Source organism: Hypanus sabinus, chromosome 18 (assembly GCF_030144855.1).
Source record: "Hypanus sabinus isolate sHypSab1 chromosome 18, sHypSab1.hap1, whole genome shotgun sequence".
Lineage (NCBI taxonomy): Eukaryota > Metazoa > Chordata > Chondrichthyes > Myliobatiformes > Dasyatidae > Hypanus > Hypanus sabinus.
In genome coordinates, this window is record NC_082723.1 from 52,980,544 (window position 1) to 52,996,488 (window position 15,945).

A 15,945-nucleotide genomic window follows, 5' to 3' on the forward strand; every position below is an offset into this window, starting at 1 on the left:
AAGCTGACAAATGTGATAAGCCAGACTGCTTCCTTCTGTGGCAATATCCTAACAATTGCAAAGTCCACTACTTGCTTCCCATTATGCAACCATACATACATACCATTGTGGTCTGAATTTTCTCCTCCACAAACTGCTGGACTAATGCAGAAAGATCCCCACTGATTGGCATCCCAACCTGTGACAGACAATGAGAAATAAATATATTTATCAAAAGCAGTGTTTTAATAGTTTCAAATTTTTGCAATAACTGGGTAAGAAGATATGACATCACATAAAAACTCCGTCACCTACAGTTTAGCACTAGAATTTTACTTTTTAGCTTTCCTTTATAGATTCCTTAGATTAATTCATTTTGTATTATTAATTTAGGTGCATTAAAAGCAATAAGGTGAAAAAAGGTTAAATATGAAAGTAGGCAATCCAATAATACGAAAAAAGGTTACTAAGTTTTTTTTCAGATATATAAAGAGTAAAAGAGGGGAAAATGGATATCAACCACAGGAAAATGACGCTCTCGAGGTAGTATGAGGACAAAAAAATAGCAGACAAACGCAGCAGGTATTTTCTGTCAGACTTCACTGTGGAAGACACTAGCAGAATGCCAGACATTCAAGAGTGTCAGGGGGCTTTAGTGAGTGTGGTTGCTATTACTGAAGTGAATGTGCTTGGGAAGCCAAAGAGACATGTAGATAAATCACGTGGACCAGATGGACTACACCCCAGGATTCTACAAGAGGTAGCTGAAGAGACTGTAGAGACATTAGCAGTGATCTTTCAAGAATCATTAGATTCTACAATGGGTCCAAAAGAAAACTGCAAATGTCACTTCACTCTTTATGAAGGGATGGAGGCAAAATAAAGGAAATCATAGGCCAGTTAGCCTAACTTCAGTGGTTGGGAAGATGTTGGAGTCCGTTATTAAGGATGACGTTTCAGGGTTCTTGGAGGCACGTGATAAAACAGGCCAAAATCAGCATGAGAAGTCTTGCCAGACAAATCTGTTGAAATTCTTTTAGGGAAATAACATGCAGGATAGACAAAGGAAAGTCAGGGGATGTTGTTTACTTGGATTTTCAGAAGGCCTTTGACAAGATGCTGCACGTAAGGCTGCTAATCAAGATAAGACCCTATGGTGTAACAGGAAAGACTTTAGCAAGGACAGAAGATTGGATGACTGACAGGAAGCAATAAAGGATTGGCTGCCGGTGACTAGTGGTGATCCACCGGGGTGGGTGTTGAAACTGCTACTTCTCCCCATTAAATGTAAATGACTTGGATGACAGAATTGATGGCTTTGTGGACAATATAAAGATATGTGAAGGAGCAGGTAGTGTTGTGGAAGCAGGAAGTTTGCAGCATCAGATTAGGAGAATGAGCAAAGAAATGGCAGATGGAATATAGTGCAGGGAAGTGAATGATCATGCACTCTAGCAGAAGCATTAAAAGTGTAGACCATTTTCTAAACAGCGAGCAAGTTCAGAAATCAGAGAAGCAAAGAAACTTGGGAGTCCTTATACAGGATTCCTTAAAGATTAACTTGCAGGTTGAGTCGGTAGTAAGGAAGGTAAATTCAATATTAGCATTCATTTCAAGAGGAGTAACATAAAAGCAAAGATGTAATCCTGAGGCGTTATAAGGCATTGATCAGACCGCACTTGGAATATTGTGATTATATCGGGCCTCTTATCTAAATAAAGATGTGCTGGCATTGGAGAGGATCCAAGAGAAGGTTCACAAGAATGATGCCAGAAATTAACGGGTTAATGCATGAGGAACGTTTGATTGCTCTGGGCCTGTAATCACTGGAGTTTAAAAGAATGGTGGGGGGGGGGGGGGGGGCTGGAGAGAAATCTCATTGAAACCTATCAAATATTGAAAGATAGAGTGGATATGGAGAAGTTGTTTCTATAAGTGGGGGAGTCTAGGAGTCTAGGACCAGAGGGCACAGCCTCAGAATAGAAGGGTGCCCCTTTAGAATAAGGATGAGGAGGAATTTCTTCAGCCAGAGTGTGGAATTCATTGCAGATTGCTGTGGAGGTCAATTCACTGGCATATTTAAAGTGGAGGTTGATTAATAAGGGTGTCAAAGGTTATGAGAAATAGGCAAGAGAATAGGGTTAAAAAGGATAATAAATTAGCCATGATGGAATGGCGGAGCAGACTTGATGTGTTGAACGGCATATTTCTGCTCCTGTGTCTTATGTGAGTGGGACTTTTATCGAAATATATTTACACAGACTTCTACATCTTGATAGCAGACTTTTCAGACCATTAAGTATTCTTTTTCAATATTTGGTCACTGCTACTTTATTAGTCAGTGCAGTATCTAACTAACACATCAGTGATCTGCAAACAACATTACCAATGATCAATATATACAATGTGTGTTTTAATGGAACAATTGAAGGCTCAATCCCAACTCTTGAAGTAAATCGATGGAATCTTTAATTCACCCAGAGGGCATAGAACAATACAGCACAGGAACAGGCATGTCACCCACAATGCTGTACCAAACCATTTTATCAAATGCCTGTCAGAGGTTCTTGAACACCTCTATCGTATTTTCCTCCACCTGCACCATCACTCTGTATTAAACAAAAACTTGTCCCACACATTTCTTTGAACTTAACAGCTCTCCCCTTAAATGCATGCCCTCTCATATTAGACATTTCAACACTGGGAAAAAGACAGTGGCTGTCTATTCTATCTATGCCTCTTGTTACGTGCTCGTGACATGACAGTGGTACCCTTGTCACGTGACTGGGGTTGAAGTTATACTGGACTTGAGGTAATGGTCTTGTGATGGTGGAGTGACGTCATTTTCCCGCCAGTAGAGATCATGTGACAGGTTTTTTTTTTTTACAGGTTATAAAAGGAAGACCCCACCCTGGGAGGAGGGGCAGTTCGTGGCTGGATTTGCCAAGTTGACTTCATGCCACTGTGTGATTTAATGTGATGACGCAGTTTAGTTGAAAGATGAAGTTTTATCTAATGCCTAAAGTTTAAAAGGTCATTGCCAGCAGGTTCTTTACAATACTGCTAGTTTGAGAATCAGTGGAGAGTGAAGATCGGAGTTCGGGAGTTAAAGATCGAGGAGAATCTATTTCGACGGTGAAACAGGTTCGACCTTATTTAATCCTTATTCGGAAGGAATTCGTTGACTGTTCTCGTGTGAATCTCTGCGGGATAGCAGAAGATTGAGGACAGTGTGAAAAAGGAAAGGTCAGTGCCTTTAAGCCGTTTTGCTTCGTAAATTCTTAGTGGGAAGTTCGACGTCGGGGATCAAAGCAAAACGACGTGAAAGAGAATTTAAATCATTTTAAAAAGTCTTTCCTTTTAAATGGACTGTGAGCATTTCAAACTTTTGGCAATCCTACTTAAAAGAACTGTTTTTGCAACATCGCTTTAAGAACTGTTTGAGCTGCATCGCTTTAAGAACTGTTTAAGCTGCCGCACAGCAGCTGATTTCCGGTTACGTTAGTGTTTGTTTACTTTTGGGGGGTTTGTTTTCAGTGTTTAATAAACGTGTTGTTTGTTATAAAAACCCTTGCCTAACTCATATATTTATTGTTGCCTGAATATGCAACACTCTCCTTATCTTATAAACCTCAATCAGGTATTCCCTTAGATCTGCCTTTCTAGAGTAAACAACCCAAGTTTATCCAACCTCTCCTTATAGCAGATGCCCTCTAATCCAGGAAGCATCCTGGTAAATCTCCTCTAAGCCCTCTCTAAAGCCTCAATATCCTTCCTATAACAGTGACCTGAAATGAAAGCAATACCAAAAATGCAAACGAACAAGTCTTCTAATTCTACAACCCAACTTCCTGACCCTTGAATGCAATTACTCGACTAATGCTATATGCCTTCTTCATCACTATCAAACCAAGTCGCCACTTTGGTAGAATTATGGGCTTAGATCCTGAAGATCCGTCTGCACTTCAAAAATGGGTAATGGCAAGACCCTTACACCTCTTTAGATTTGATCTCCCAAAGTGCAACAATTCATATTTGACTGGGTGAAGTTCCATCAACCATTTCTTTACTCATTATTTGCAACTGATCTATATCCTGCTGCATCCTTTGCCAGTCTTCTGCACTATCCATAATATCACCAACCTTCATAGTCTACAAACTTCCTAACCCATCTCACATACTTTCTCCAACAAATACGTGCAAAATTAGATCATTTTTCTCAATAAATAAATGAACAAGTATAATACTTTGTGTAATTTATTTAACTGGGTTCCCTTATCTTGCTTAACGACTAATGTGAAGATCTGATTACGTTTTAGGTCAGATTTATGCAAAAATAGAAATACAGGGTTCACAAACTTTCTAGCCCCACGGTACAAGACTCCTATCACCATGAATGCAGGAACAACTTGAACGATCCCCTCGGCTCTACAGTACCAATGTCCATTGATGAAACAGAGAAATTGAGGAACTACCTCAGAGCTTATGCAGCCATCCGGCTCCTTCAGTGCATCTGCAGTAAAGAAAGAGAAAACAGTCAAAACCAATTCATGACAAAATACACTACATGCATTGACCAGAACAAGACATGGTAAAAAAAAACAAGTGCAAAATAACCAGAACTTGTTTGGGAAAAACAGTTGTATTGCCCGTTAATAGGTAGCAATTTACCTATGCTTTATTTCTTGGACCAAAAGAAAGTTGTAAAAATTAGTCAGCCCCATCTTGTGTACTAGCATCTGTAGTATCCAAGACATCTTCAAGGAGCAGTGCCTCAGAAAGGAGATGTCAATTATTAAGGAGCCCCATCACTCAGGACACACCCTCTTCTCATTGTTACCATCGAGGAGAAGGTACAGAAGCCTGAAGGCACACACTCAGCAATTCGGGAACAGCTAATTCCTCTCTACCAAATAATTCCCAAATGGACATTGAACCCATGATATTACCTCACTTTAAAAAAAATACATATAATTTCTGTTTTTGCCCTATTTTAATCTAATACACATATATATATATAGTAATCGATTTCCTTATTTTTTTCTTCTTTCTATATTATTATGTTCTGCAGTGAACTGTTGCTGCTAAGTTAACAAAATTCACAACACATGCCGGTGATAATGAACCGGATTCTGATTCTTTCTACTTTTCTACACTCCATAGAACAGTACAGTTTGTGTACATATTTGCACCTCAAACATTTCATGGTCACTTTTATACCTTTGCATTTTTGTACAGCTTATCTGAATAAGATAGCAACTGAAGAGTTCAATGTTCTTTTGGAACAGTCAGATGCAATGTGGCCAGTGACTAGCAAGTAGTGACAGGCTACTTGAGCACTAGGGATATCCCCGTCAGATCTGTCCACAGAAAATGCATTCACACCAGTGCTCAACAGAAATTCTAAGTATTTTCCTGTGCTTCCCCAATTCAGAGGCCAAAAGTAGTTTTACAGCTCTGAACTCCACAGCTAAAACTAGCTAATAACTACACTGGGGAACAAAACTACACTGTCCTATTACCACAGACTATCCTGTGCTGCATCAGATGATCATGGAACTATCAGAGCTAAAAAGCTGTATGGAATAAAAACCTAGGTCAATTATATAATTATGAAGCAGAACTTCCTTTTTAAATCAAAGTAGTAGAGAATGGAGTCATTGAAATTTACAGCACAGTAGGCTGGCTTTAGGCAAATCCTAGATGGCCCTTCTACAAGGCACAGTGGGCTGTGGCAGAGCTTCAACAACAGGGTGCGAACTCGAGTCCCTGCCCACAAAGGCCCCTGTTAGCTCCCCAACAGAACAAGCTGCCAGGGATTTTCCTTGTTTTCCACACATCCTAATTATCAGTTATATGAAAAGTGAACAAATATTTTACAAAATGTATTAAAAATCATAAATTTAAATACTTCAGTGGTTGGTAAGTTGATGGAAAAGATCTTGAGAGGCAGGATTTATGAACATTTGGAGAGGCATGATTAGGAATAGTCAGCATGGCTTTGTCAAAGGCAGGTCATGCCTTACAAGCCCAATTAAATTTTTTGAGGATGTGTCTAAACACGTTAATGAAGGTAGAGCAGTAGATGTAGTGTATATAGAGTTCAGCAAGGCATTTGATAAGGTGCCCCATGCAAGGCTTATTGAGAAAGTAAGGGGGCATGGAATCCAAGGGGACCTTGCTTTGTGGATCCAGAATTGGCTTGCCCACAGAAGGCAAAGAGTGGTTGTAGACGGGTTATATTCTGCATGGAGGTTGGTGGTGTGCCTCAGGGATCTGTTCTGGGACCCCTTTTCTTCGTGATTTTTATAAATAATCTGGATGAGGAAGTGGAGGGATGGGTTAGTAAATTTGCTGATGACACAAAGGTTGGGGATAATGTGGATCGTGTGGAGAGCTGTCAGATGTTACAGGGGGAATCGATAGGATGCAAATCTGGGCTGAGAAGTGGCAGATGGAGTTCAACCCAGATAAGAGTGAGGTGGTTCATTTTGTGTCAAATATGATGGCAGAATATAGTATTAATGGTAAGACTCTTGGCAGTGTGGAGGATCAGAGGGATCTTGGGGTCCGAGTTCATAGAACACTCAAAGCTGCTGCGGAGATTTATTCTGTGGTTAAGAAGGCATTCAGTGCATTGGCCTTCATCAACCGTGGGATTGACTTTAAGAGCCCAGAGGTAATGTTACAGCTATATCAAACCCTGGTCAGACCCACTTGGGAGTACTGTGCTCAGTTCTGGTCACCTCACTACAGGAAGGATGTGGAAACTATAGAAAGGATGCAGAGGAAATTTACAAAGATGTTGACTGGATTGGGAAGCATGCCTTATGAGAATAGATTGAGTGAACTTGGCCTTTTCTCCTTGGAATGACAGACAAGAGGTGACCGGATAGAATTGTACAAGATGATGAGAGGCATTGATTGTGTGGATAGCCAGAGACTTTTTCTCAGTACTAAAGTGGCTAACACAAGAGGGCACAGATTTAAGGTGCTTGGAAGTCGGTACAGGGGAGATGTCAGAGGTAAGTTTGTTTGTGTTTTTTTTAAACGCAGGAAGTGGTGAGTGCACGGAATAAGATAGGGTCTTTTAAGAGACTCCTGGATAGGTACATGGAGCTTAGAAAAATAGAGGGCTATGAGTAACCCTAGGTAATTTCTAAAGTAAGTACATGTTTGGCACAGCATTGTGGGCCAAAGGGCCTGTATTGTGCTGTAGGTTTTCTATGTTTCTAAGTACAGTGGATTCTTGTTAATTGGGACACATCAGGACCAGTACATTTTGACCTAATTAAGTAACTACCAAAATTAGCCGAAGTTTAATGGAAATTGTTGAAAAGGTATAAAAGGATAAACTATAATTTAACTGAGTAACAAATTATGTATTTAAATGAAATATAGAACAAATTGAAATACTACCAATACTACTACAGTGCTAGAACATTCTGCATTAGTTCTAAATAGTTATCAATGGAGGAATTCATTATATACACTACTATGTATGGGGTATTCTGATGAAGGGGCTTGTCGTGTCCATTCTGAAGCAGCTCATTCACCATTGGTCTCCACCAGACACTCAGCTTTCACCTGTGGCTCCAAGTAGCTGTTTGTATGTGACAGAATGGCAGGCAGTGACTAATAGGGTACCGCAAGGCTCAGTGCTGGGACCCCAGTTGTTTACAATATATATTAATGATTTAGACGAGGGAATTAAATGCAGCATCTCCAAGTTTGCGGATGACACGAAGCTGGGCGGCGGTGTTAGCTGTGAGGAGGATGCTAAGAGGATGCAGGGTGACTTGGATAGGTTAGGTGAGTGGGCAAATTCATGGCAGATGCAATTTAATGTGGATAAATGTGAGGTTATCCACTTTGGTTGCAAGAACAGGAAAACTGATTATTATCTGAACGGTGGCCGATTAGGAAAAGGGGAGATGCAAAGAGACCTGGTGACATTGTACATCAGTCATTGAAGGTGGGCATGCAGGCACAGCAGGCGGTGAAAAAGGCAAATGGTATGTCGGCATTCATAGCAAAAGGACTTGAGTACAGGAGCAGGGAGGTTCTACAGCAGTTGTACAAGGCCTTGGTGAGACCACACCTAGAATATTTTGTGCAGTTTTGGTCCCCTAAACTGAGGAAAGACATTCTTGCCATAGAGGGAGTACAAAGAAGGTTCACCAGATTGATTCCTGGGATGGCAGGACTTTCATATGAAGAAAGACTGGATCGACTAGGCTTATACTCACTGGAATTTAGAAGATTGAGGGGGGATCTTATTGAAATGTATAAAATTCTAAAGGGATTGGACAGGCTAGATGCAGGAAGATTGTTTCCGATGTTGGGGAAGTCCAGAACGAGGTGTCACAGTTTAAGGATAAAGAGGAAGCCTTTTAGGACCAAGATGAGGAAAAATTTCTTCACACAGAGTGGTAACTCTGTGGAATTCTCTGCCACAGGAAACAGTTGAGGCCGGTTCATTGGCTATATTTAAGAGGAAGTTAGAAATGGCCCTTGTGGCTAAAGGGATCGGGGGTATGGAGAGAAAGCAGGTACAGGGTTCTGAGTTGGATGATCAGCCATGATCATACTGAATGGTGGTGCAGGTTCGAAGGGCCGAATGGCCTACTCCTGCACCTATTTTCTATGTTTCTATGACAGTAATCACACCTGGTACACTGGTTCAAAAGGTGGGCTAAATTAGACGAGGACAGCCATCAAGCCTCATACCCCAGTAAAATAGGGATATGCCTGACCTAGGTTGCAAAGTCAGCTCCTGCATACTGAGAACAACAATGAAATCCAACGGCCAAGGCAGCTGCTCTGCAACATTTTGTGGAGAGTGAAGGACATGATATGGCACAGAAGTCACAGTTATCCACTGCAACCAAGGAAGACCCAAGTTTGTGAAGACTATTCGTACCCTTGGACCCAGACTTCCATGAAGAGTGGAACTGTCTCTGTGCAAAAGCTTTTCCACTCTAAAAGCTCTCCCACACAGGTGTCACTGTTGTCATTAGAAGCGACGGATGGCCAACATGCTGCCAGCTTCTTTTGACTGACTGTGAATGAACAAAATTAATGTAGGCCACCTAGTGCAGATAATGGACTGCCATTATATAATGTTTTCAGTAATTGTATCCTCCAAATCTTCACTTTCATTGCACCATTCAAGATGATTGCCAATACCTTCAAATTCTTCATCGTTCCTAATTCATTTTAAGTAGTGAAATCATTTCATTTTCACTACCAGCATTTCTGCACCTCCAAGCCTGAATGCTTAAAACCGCAGTGAGCAAAACAATTCTAAACTGTCTTCTTTCTAGCCAACTACCAGTGACAAAAATCACTGCTTTTTGAACAAAAGCACACACAACTGATGCTACTTAAAAACTGTTTAGAGTGGAGTGTTTAATGGCCACACAAGTTCATGCAACTGCCAAAAGTTAGAAACTGTTCACAACAATCTCCTGTCTCAATTAAGCAGCATGGTGTGCTAAATAAGTGGCTGGCCAATCAACCAATGGACCAATTAACCACTGTAGATAAAATTGCTATTAATTTAAACATGAATGTATGCTGAAATAAAGAAAAATAAGCTGAAACTCAAGATAAAATGTGATGCAAGTTAGCATCATTGGGCTGAGATGTTCCACGCTATAACACAGAGGGGCAGACACCCAGAGTACAGAGCCAAACAGATCTCTATCCACTTGCTACCTAGCTAGCATCATGCTCTAGGCCAAAACTCCTCAACCTTCTGCCAACTTCTTGTAAATCAATACCCCATCACCATCTCTGCTGCTCAACAGATCATTTCTATTTAATCTGCCATCATAAATTCTTACTCTTTTGTTCTGAAGAAAACAACCCCAGCCTTGATATTCTCTCAACTATGTTTCACCAACTCTGGCAAAATGCTCAAAGAACTAATCTACAGTCTCTTTGGTAGTATTACATCCTTCCTACAGTGTAGTGAACAGAACTGTGCACACTGCTCTAGCTGTGGATTAACAATGTGGTATTAATTTCTAGCAAGACCTTTCATATTTTATTCCTCAGTTTAAAAAAAGGTAAGTATCCTAACTGTCATCTTATCTACCATTTATTCCAAGATTACTCTACTCCTTAAACCTCACTACTTTTCTCTTGCCTTAGCTGCCCTCCCCAATTGTACTACCTCATAATCTTTCAGGCCGAATTCTATTCAACACTTGTGTTCATTTAACTTGTCCTCGGGCATCTTCCTTTCACCCAAGACTTCCTCCATCATTGGCAATTTTGTTATTTAATTTGATAACATTGGCATATTTTTTAATTGTGACCCCTACATTTTGACAAAGTAAAGTAATATGAACCTTCATTTACAGCCCTCCATTCATAAAACTTTCAATGTCACCTTTTGCTTTCTAGTAACGTGCTAATTTTTTTTTATTTTACTTGTCCCTTAACCCATAAGCTCCAGGGGCTTTTACTTTCCTGATCAAATTGCTTTGTGGGAATTGTGACAATGCTTTTTTATATCCATTTTCAATTACCCTGATTTATTGACATTGCTTGTATCTTCTCAAAATTCAGCCAAACTTAACCTTGCCTTAAATCCTTGTCATCTCTCCCATGCCTCCAAATGTTGATATGCACCTCAGAAATCTGTTCATCAATTTCCTCACTGCCACTGTCAGAGACTGACCTGTAGTTACTTGGTCTCTATTTTGAACTAGCTATTTTGAAAATCACATCTCTGTTCTAGTAGCCAAACAGTAAAGGAGAAACATAGCAAGGGCTGATCCATCTCTTTTAAAAAGTGTATTTTGGTGATTTATCCACACCTAAAGATACTAGATGTCTTACAATACATCCTCCTCACCACCCAACCCCACATATCATTTCTAAGGCTTCATATTCTTTCTCCTTAAGGTCAAAGTCTTTAATCATTCCCTCTTCAATGAAGCCAGAGGCAAACACTTCCATGCCTTCTGCCTCCGTTTTCAGGTTGCTGTTTATGTTTCCACTGAGACCAACACTTTCCTTTCTAATCATCTTTCCACTCATATATTGTGACATATTCTCTTGGGGTCTTACTTGATTTTATACATTTTTCCCTGTCTTTTTTGTTTTAAATTTCACTCCTGCATCTTCTATGCTCCTCCATGCTTTCAGTTGAGCTGGACTCTTAGTATCTGTCAACTGTATGATCCTGGATGTTACTGGACGTCTTGAATTGGGAGCTTTCTCTTTTTCAATTGATTCACATCTGTTCTCACTGTTCCTATTAAACAATTTCATCTTTCATAAAATATCTAGTTCACTAAACATCACATTGTTGACAATCAAATACTTTTCTGCACCACTCTATAATCTAAAGGAAGGTCTTTTGAGTGCTCCATCAAGCAAGGTTGTTCCACAGATATCAAAGTAACAATGGAGTCAGCAAATATGCTACCTGCTCTCTAACTCTGCCCATTAGAGACAACATCATTCAGGATCATACTGCAGTGCTGTAAATTTAGGTCAGGTTATCACAGATGGTCCTGCTCTTCAAACTGTGGAAAGTAATCATTAATATCCAAAGGTCAGAAGATTTAATGGATATAAATTGTCATATTAATCTACTTCTCTCTGGGTAAACAAGCTGTCCAAGTTTTGCTCCCAACCATTTTAGTGCTTTAATGCAAATCTCATGCAATGACACCGCCTGATCTCACCACAATGACCATCCGACTTGTACCTAAACATTTACTCTCCCCAGCAGTCCTATCCCAACATCTGCCATCCTCACTACACATCTCACCCAGAAGAACAGCCACAGACTTACATACAGAGTATGCATCTTCCCCTACAACCTAGCCAACAAGAATACCAAGCAGAGGTACATGAGAAAAGTTTAAGAACCTATGTCTTCATGGCACATCAGAAAAATCTGCCTCTGATGGAGCAATCGCTCATCAGGTAAGGCCCCAGAGCATCAGCCTAGAAGTGCAATGTGTAAAGTGCGATTTAAACCCACAACTTTGTAACTTAGGGATGAGGAGTTTGCACTCATCAGGTTACTACAAGATATCTGATTTTATTGCTTTAAACCAAAAGAAAAATGAAGCTTGCATGGTTTCTCCCTTTTTGTATCTAAGATCTACTGTGAAGTATATTGTCCACACTCAGCCCACATCCTCAGGAACACATGTATACATCTCAAAAAGACAAAACTTAGCCACAATAGCAATCTTCACAGACTAGGCAGCCATGAGGGGAAAAGCTTATAAATGCACTTAATATTCCAGCAACAAATTCCAGAAATGTTCAAATACATTATCTGAGCCACAAGTATAACCTAAATACATTTAAACATTAGAGTAAGAAATCAACTACTTTTTTATTTGAACCCATTTTCAAATCATTACTTAAAGTTAACAAATGCCACATAATTTATGCACATTTGTTCAGTTATATTTTGGTCATGAACTCTTACAAATGAAAAGTATAGTGCTTCCTCAGATCTGAGAGCACTGTTTTCATATCTGTGCCTGCTCTCTCGTCATTCTTAATTAATAACCTAATGAAATTATTGATTAAAGTAAATTAATTTGTTTTAGGTACTCATTAATATTGCAGGATCATCTTAAAAGCTAGTGATAATCTTGTGCCAACTCAAGTGACCAGGAAGATGATACAACTGAGGAGTTCAGAGTATTTTTCCAATCTTGTGAATATTAGGTTATATAGCACAGAAACAGGAACCATATTCACAGGGCCCATCAAACAGCCATCTATACTCAGCCCTTTTACTAGCCTTTGGGCTGTATGTTTCTATACCTGGCAGTTCAAGTGTTTCGACTGTACGTATCATCCTGCGTGGCCCAAAGAAAACCCAGATTGGCACCAGTGAATAACTGGCATTTGGTTGCAACATTGACAACTTCCTTCACTTTGCTAATGAAACTGATTGCCAGTGACACAGTAGTACAATTAGTGGAGCTGCTGCCTCATACAATGGTCTAGATCCAATCCTGACCACTGGTGCGTTGTGTGGAGTTTGCAAAATCTCTGAGACTTAAGATTTGGTAGGTTAATTAAACACTGCAAGCAGTCTCGAGCAGGCAAGTGGAAGCATTTGATGGAAATACAAGGAGAATAAATTGAGAGTGCAAACAGAAGCTTCACAATCAACACTGAATCAATGGGACAAAGAGCCCACTTCCCTGATGCATCTCTCCACGTTTCTATGCCTGGGCAACAATTACCAGCTTGGATTTTGTAAGCAAATGGTGCAATCATTGCTCTGTCCTGATCGGGACCCTGCTCACTCAAAGATGTTGAAGAGAACATATGAATAATCTGCAGCATTAGATCACAGAGCTCTTCAAGTTTGCTCCAACACTCAATAAGATCATGGCTGATACAATTATAAGCTCAATCTGCCCCCCCATCAGTAACTTTTTACCGACTGGTTATCAATAATCTATATACTTAATAACTAGATAACTTCTTGAAAGCCAAGGGTGGACTTCTTTTTAAGGTACTCAAAGTTTCTACTCTTTCATGAGGGAAGTATGTATAATATTCTGCTTACTAGGAACACATTGGGACCAGTACATTTTGGCCCAATTAAGTGGCTCCTCCAATTAGCCAAAGTTTCATGGAAATAGTTGAAAAGTATAAAAAAAAAGACAAATAACCTTTCAAATGGGTCACAATTTATGTATTTAAATGAAATACAGAACAAATTAGAACACTACCAATACCTCTACAATACTATAAAACTGTATTAGTTCCCAGTAGTTATCAATGGAGGAAACCATTTGCCATGTTCTTTTGATTGATTATAAATGAACAAAATCAGTGTAGACACCCAGTGCAGATAATGCACTGCCTTCGCATAATGCTTTAAACAATTGCATCCTCCAAATCTTCATTTTCATTATAACGTTCAAGGTGATTGCTGATACCTTCACATTCCCTAACTTGCTGAAGTAGAGAAAACATTTCATTTTCACTCTATCTCCAAGCCTGAATGCCTGAAACCACCATAAACAAAACAGTTCTAAAATGTCCTACTGCTTGTTTCTACCAGCTATCAGTCACAAAAATCAATGCCTTTTGAATACAAACACATGCAACTTACACTATTAAAAACTGATCGCTCCAAGCATGGTGTAGTGCAGGGGTGGGCAAACTTTTGACTTGAGGGCCATAAAGGGTTCTAAAATTTGACAGGGGGGCCGGACCAGGAGCAGATGGATGGAGTGTTTTGGTAATACACCTCATAAGAGAAAATAAAATATCATGGGATATGTAGAAAAGATGTGCTTTAATTTCAATTGAAAATGAACAAATGCATTACAACAAAATATCTGTCTTTGAAGTCCCATGGTATTTAGCTATTTATTGAAATGTCTTTTAAAACACTGAAAATTAAATGAATAAAATACAGCTTTTTTTAGTAGTAACAGTTATTATTTTAAAGCACTGAAAATTCTGTTATCCTTCAAGGTATTATCATCATCACTCTCCTCCTGACTGTCTTTATTTCAAAAACGGTAGGAGATGCAGGTCTACTTGTCCTGCTCCTCCTTATTCAATTGTCCCCTGTGCCAAAACTCAACAACGACCAGCACAATGACAGAACAGTGAGAGCGCGCCAATATGCGGAGCTCTGTGCTCACAAATCCCCGCAGGCTATCTCCCTTAGCCGGAACGCTGGCTAATTGTGAGCCAGTTCGGATGTGCCAGGAAATGGATCACCACAAGATCACAAAGTAAAGCGCAAATGTGGAGTAATACGCTGCACCTCAACAAAGGTCAATGTATATAGAGTGTGTCATCTATTGGGAAGACGCCAGAATTGCGGGGAAAAAACGTTAACAAGGTTTATTAATATAATTTCATCAAGTTCTGCGGGCCGGATTAAAAAGCTTAACGGGCCGCAGTTTGCCCATGCCTGGTGTAGTGTCTAACAGCTGCGCAAGTACAAATGACTGACACTAGTCATAATTTATTCAGCAACAGTCTGCTGCTCCAATTAAGTGGATAGTGTCCCAAATAAATGAAGGGAAGCCCATTTAACAAATTTATTTATTTATTGAAATGCAACACAGAATAGGCCTTTCCAGCCATGCCGCCAAGCAATCCCCGGATTTTTTAATCCCAGCCTCAACACAGGACAATTTTAAATGACCAATTAACCTACCAACTGGTGTTATCGGACTGTGGGAGGAGACCAGAGCACCCTGGTTTATAGGGAGAAAACACCTTGAACTGGTGTGGCCCTTCTAGTGAAGGTAGAGCTGTAGTTGCAATCTACATAGATTTTACTAAAGCATTTGATAAGGTCCCTGATCGGAAGCTCATCTGGAAAATTAAGCCTCATGGGATCCACAATGAATTATCTACATGGATTAAAAACTGGCTTACCATAGAAGACAGAGGGGAGTGGTTGACAGGAATTATTCCAGCTGGAGGTCTATAATTAGCAGTGTTCCACAGGGATCTATGCTGGGACCTCTACTGTTTGTGAAATGTAAATTATCTACAGTACTGTGCAAAAGTCTTTGACATATAACTATGGTGCCTAAGGGTGTACCATATACACTCAGACCCCGCTTAAAACTGGGAATGCGGTCCTCGGAGGTGAAGCAGTATGCAGGGTCATTATAACATTATGTAAATGGACATGTATGCCAATTTTTTAAAAAAAAAGTCACACCTGAGATAAATGATATGATTTTATGTATACACAGTAATTTGTGAAGTAATAAACACACAAAAAGGCCGAACCTGTACATCAGTGGAGCAGCAGCAGAGGGAAGCGGTGATGGCTACATCTTAGAGGAGGGACCAGACTGTGGGTCCACCTCTGACTTTAGCTCCTTCTTCAAGTAGGCGTCAAGATTTGACTGCCTTTTCTTAAGCTTCCTCTCATGAAGCAGGTAGCAGGAAATCACGTTAAGAATGTCAGTGTAAAAGGAAAAA

The 15,945-nt window shown here is 39.9% G+C and overlaps 1 protein-coding gene across 2 annotated transcripts in view; it reads right to left on the reverse strand.

Annotated features, from left to right (window-relative positions):
• The window catches only part of pnpla7b (patatin-like phospholipase domain containing 7b), a 329,041-nt gene that overhangs the window by 303,835 nt on the left and 9,261 nt on the right, over positions 1-15,945 (reverse strand). For both annotated transcript variants that reach the window (XM_059994311.1, XM_059994312.1), the window contains exons 2-3: positions 4,455-4,492; positions 104-178 (exon numbers count right to left, since the gene is read on the reverse strand). In XM_059994311.1, coding sequence (XP_059850294.1) covers positions 104-178; positions 4,455-4,492 — 113 coding nt within the window. The remainder of the gene's footprint in view (positions 1-103; positions 179-4,454; positions 4,493-15,945) is intronic.